The sequence below is a fragment of the Cajanus cajan genome, chromosome 7 (assembly GCF_000230855.2).
Source record: "Cajanus cajan strain Asha chromosome 7, NIPB_CcT2T_4, whole genome shotgun sequence".
Classification (NCBI taxonomy): Eukaryota; Viridiplantae; Streptophyta; class Magnoliopsida; order Fabales; family Fabaceae; genus Cajanus; species Cajanus cajan.
Genome location: NC_138523.1, coordinates 40,396,626 through 40,400,059, shown reverse-complemented (window position 1 = coordinate 40,400,059; position 3,434 = coordinate 40,396,626). Strand labels below are relative to the sequence as shown.

At 41.3% G+C, this 3,434-nt stretch overlaps 1 protein-coding gene across 1 annotated transcript; it reads left to right on the top strand.

Moving 5' to 3' along the window:
- The first annotated feature begins 359 nt into the window (after positions 1–359).
- Positions 360–1,811, top strand: LOC109813564 (uncharacterized). The gene is made up of 2 exons (XM_020377767.3): positions 360–653; positions 749–1,811. Exons 1-2 carry the CDS (start codon positions 474–476, stop codon positions 1,445–1,447), a joined length of 879 nt encoding a protein of 292 aa, XP_020233356.1. The 5' UTR covers positions 360–473; the 3' UTR covers positions 1,448–1,811.
- The last annotated feature ends 1,623 nt before the right edge of the window (positions 1,812–3,434 follow it).

Here is a 3,434-nt window from a genome sequence, read left to right as displayed (position 1 = left end):
GTGCCTTCAAAACGAAATATCTCCCAAACCACTGATCCATTCAACACGCTTGAGCACTCATTAGAAAACTCAAATAATAATCTACAAGACACAAAAAACCTCGCCCTCATTGACCCACTAAAGCCAGAGTAATTGACAAATGAATCGAGCTTGAAAACACACACCAAAAGCAACCCATAGCACCCAAAACATTCCAACGAGCCTCCCCGCAAAGCACCGTTGATAAACCCCCGATCCAATGGCTTACATTCAAACTGAAACAAGGCATCAATCCGTGTGAGAGTCCCGTGGACCAATCAGAATTAAGTATTTGGATATAGTCTCTCACACACTTGACTATTTAAACCATCAAAATTCTCTCATCTTCTCTCACACCCAATTTCCAATTACCAATTCAATCTCCAGTTTCAACGTCCCTAACACACAGATCCCAATCCCTTTCCTCACTTCAAGCCCTAACCCTAGCCGTTCCCATGGCCACAGAAGAGCCCACTGTCGCTGTTGAACCCGCACCCGAGCCTGCCACCACCGAGCCTCCTCTGGAGGAGAAGGAGGAGCCCAAACCTGAAGCCAAGGCTAAGAAAACCAAGGAACCCAAACCTAAGAAGGTTTCCAGACCCCGCAATCCTCCCACTCATCCTTCCTACGAAGAGGTTCGATCTGAAACACCTTTTTCCACCTAATTCTCTTTCCAATTGTGCTTATCGAATTAGATCTGATTTCAATTTTGTTTTTGCTTGTTTAACAGATGATCAAAGATGCAATCACCTCACTGAAGGAGAAAACCGGTTCCAGCCAATACGCGATTGCCAAGTTCATTGAGGAGAAGCACAAACAGCTTCCACCGAACTTCAAGAAGCTTCTTCTCTTCCACTTGAAGAAGCAAGTTGCTGCTGGGAAACTCGTCAAAGTCAAAGGCTCCTTCAAGCTTCCGCCGGCCAAGCCTTCTGCTTCTTCTCCTGCGAAGAAGAAGAAGCCTGCAGCTGCCAAGCCAAAGCCAAAGCCAAAGCCCAAGCCCAAGCCCGCTGCTAAGCCCAAGCCTGCCGCTAAGACAGCTAAAGCCAAAGCCCCAGCCAAGGCCAAGCCAGCTGCCAAGCCCAAAGCCAAGGCTCCTGCCAAGCCAAAGCCCGCTGCCAAGGCCAAGCCAGCTGCAAAGCCCAAGCCTGCCGCTGCTAAGCCCAAGACCACCGCCAAGCCTGCTGCCAAACCCAAGCCTGCCGCTGCCAAGCCCAAAGCCGCCGCCAAACCTGCTGCCAAGCCCAAGGCCAAGCCCGTTAAGGCTGCAAGGACGTCGACGAGGACTTCACCGGGGAAGAAAGCCCCAGCTGCCAAGCCCGCACCAAAGAAGGTAGCAGCGGCGAAGAAAGCTCCAGTGAAGAGTGTGAAACCCAAGAGTGTAAAGTCTCCGGCGAAAAAGGCATCGACTAAGAGAGGGGGTAGGAAGTGAGAGAGTGGTCGCTAGTGTTGTTTTAGGGTTAGTGTTGTGAAGTTCATTGTCCTTTTGGTGTAGTTGGGGTTACAGATGTTCTTATAACATATGAAATCGGATTTTATGAAATCTTTGTTGTTTATTTTAGTTTGATTTTTTTTTTTCTGGTTCGATCTAGGGAGTAGATAAAAAAAAAAAGCTTATAGCTCGTGCTTTAAAGCTAAATGAGTTAATCATAAATGTATCTTAGAGTTTGAGGTTTCTCAGCGTTATAGTATCTTCAATCCATGGATGTAGTATAAGCGCCTTTTGTCACATCAAATGGATTTGTAGTATATGCTTTGTGTATGAAGCTTTGCCTTGAGTGCTGAGGTGTTTTTCAGATCCTGATAATCATGACTTGATACAACTGCAAGTGCTTTATTGGCCATTTCGATAAAATTGATTAGTAGTTTAATTGAATGTATTTGTATGCATCTCAAATTCTTGACTTTACTTCATTACTTCAGTCCTATAATTTTTATAAATTTCAATGCATCCTGGATGCTTGAATGGATGTTATGAGTGGCGTTTGTTGTCATTTGTGTTGACTGAACAATGGAATTATTGTGTTTTCTTTATAAAAGTGACTGCATATTGCTGTAGCTTAGTGTAATAACCAGTATGAAGTTTGTATAATTTTGGACATAGATTTATCTTAAGAAATATGTGGCAAGGGGATTGGGTACTATTGACTTTCATGTGTTTGCAGTAACCATCAAGTGGAATGACTGCAGTGATGAGGAATAATGTAAAGATGGTTGACAATAATAAAAACTACCCTTATCCTATTGCTTTGGTATGACTGCTTAGACTTGGGTGTGGGAAGTTATAGATAGTATGTGGTGAACTGTCTTTTATGCAAAAAGGAAAAGGAAAATTTAGTATCAAGCATACAAAGATGAGTCTGAAAGGAATGTGCAAATGATTGATGTTTCTGTTCATATTTCTATTAGTTGTTAGGTTGTGTAACATTAGTTGGTTGTGCTTCTTTCTGTGTTTCAGTATATAGCAGAGATGGTTGAAGAGTTTTGTTACTATGGGGGTTGATGAAACATCTACCGCTGATGGTTTCAAACATTCAGTGTAATCGGCAACTGTTGTGACTTGGAGGTTTGTTCAGAATTTTGGTTCCTTCCTTTAAATGATTTTGAAGACAGGGCTATACAGTGAATAAGCATTTCTGTGGTCATAGCAGGATGAAATTGTTTTAGAAGAGGATCACATATGACTCTTACGGGTATTGCCTTTTGTTTCTGGTGGATTGGATTTCTTGAGGAACAGTAAATGAAAATTATAATTTAATGACTATTTTCCTCTATGCTATTACCTAACTATTGCATATCACTTGCAGAATTAATCCCTCTTCACAATGTCTACTCGGTGTTGGACTACATCTGGATTGTTGGGCTACTACGTCTTCATGGTAAGAATATATTGCATTGATTAAAGATTTTAGGCCTTTAGTGATGGTTAGCCATCATTCTGATAATTGTATTGAAAGTTTTGGGGAAAATGAGACGCAGGAGGTTTTGTGGTTGTGGGTGTTAGTGTTGATGAATGGATTTGAAATTTCCTTGAAGAGGAATATTTTGGTGAAGAGATCAATGTGTGATAGTTGCTGTCTAAATGACTTCGATTCTAGATACATGTATATAAGATTATTAATGAACTGAGGGCATGCTTTATAGTCGATTTTGTGGTGGTTTACTGAATATCATGAAAGCATGCATATAGGTAGTTTTGGGGAGTCACATTTCTAAATTTTCCAGATGATTTGTTTAGTGAAATAATGAATGCCGTATAATTTTAATCTGATAACACTTTGGCTTGATTTGCATTGTTAAACTGCCAAAGTTGTGACTAGGCTCTTGATAGGCTTCTTTCTTTTTGGAAGAAGTCTTGCATACAAAAATTAGAGACTTGCAATTGATGGCTAAGACAGACAGATGTTTTAGGGAAGACT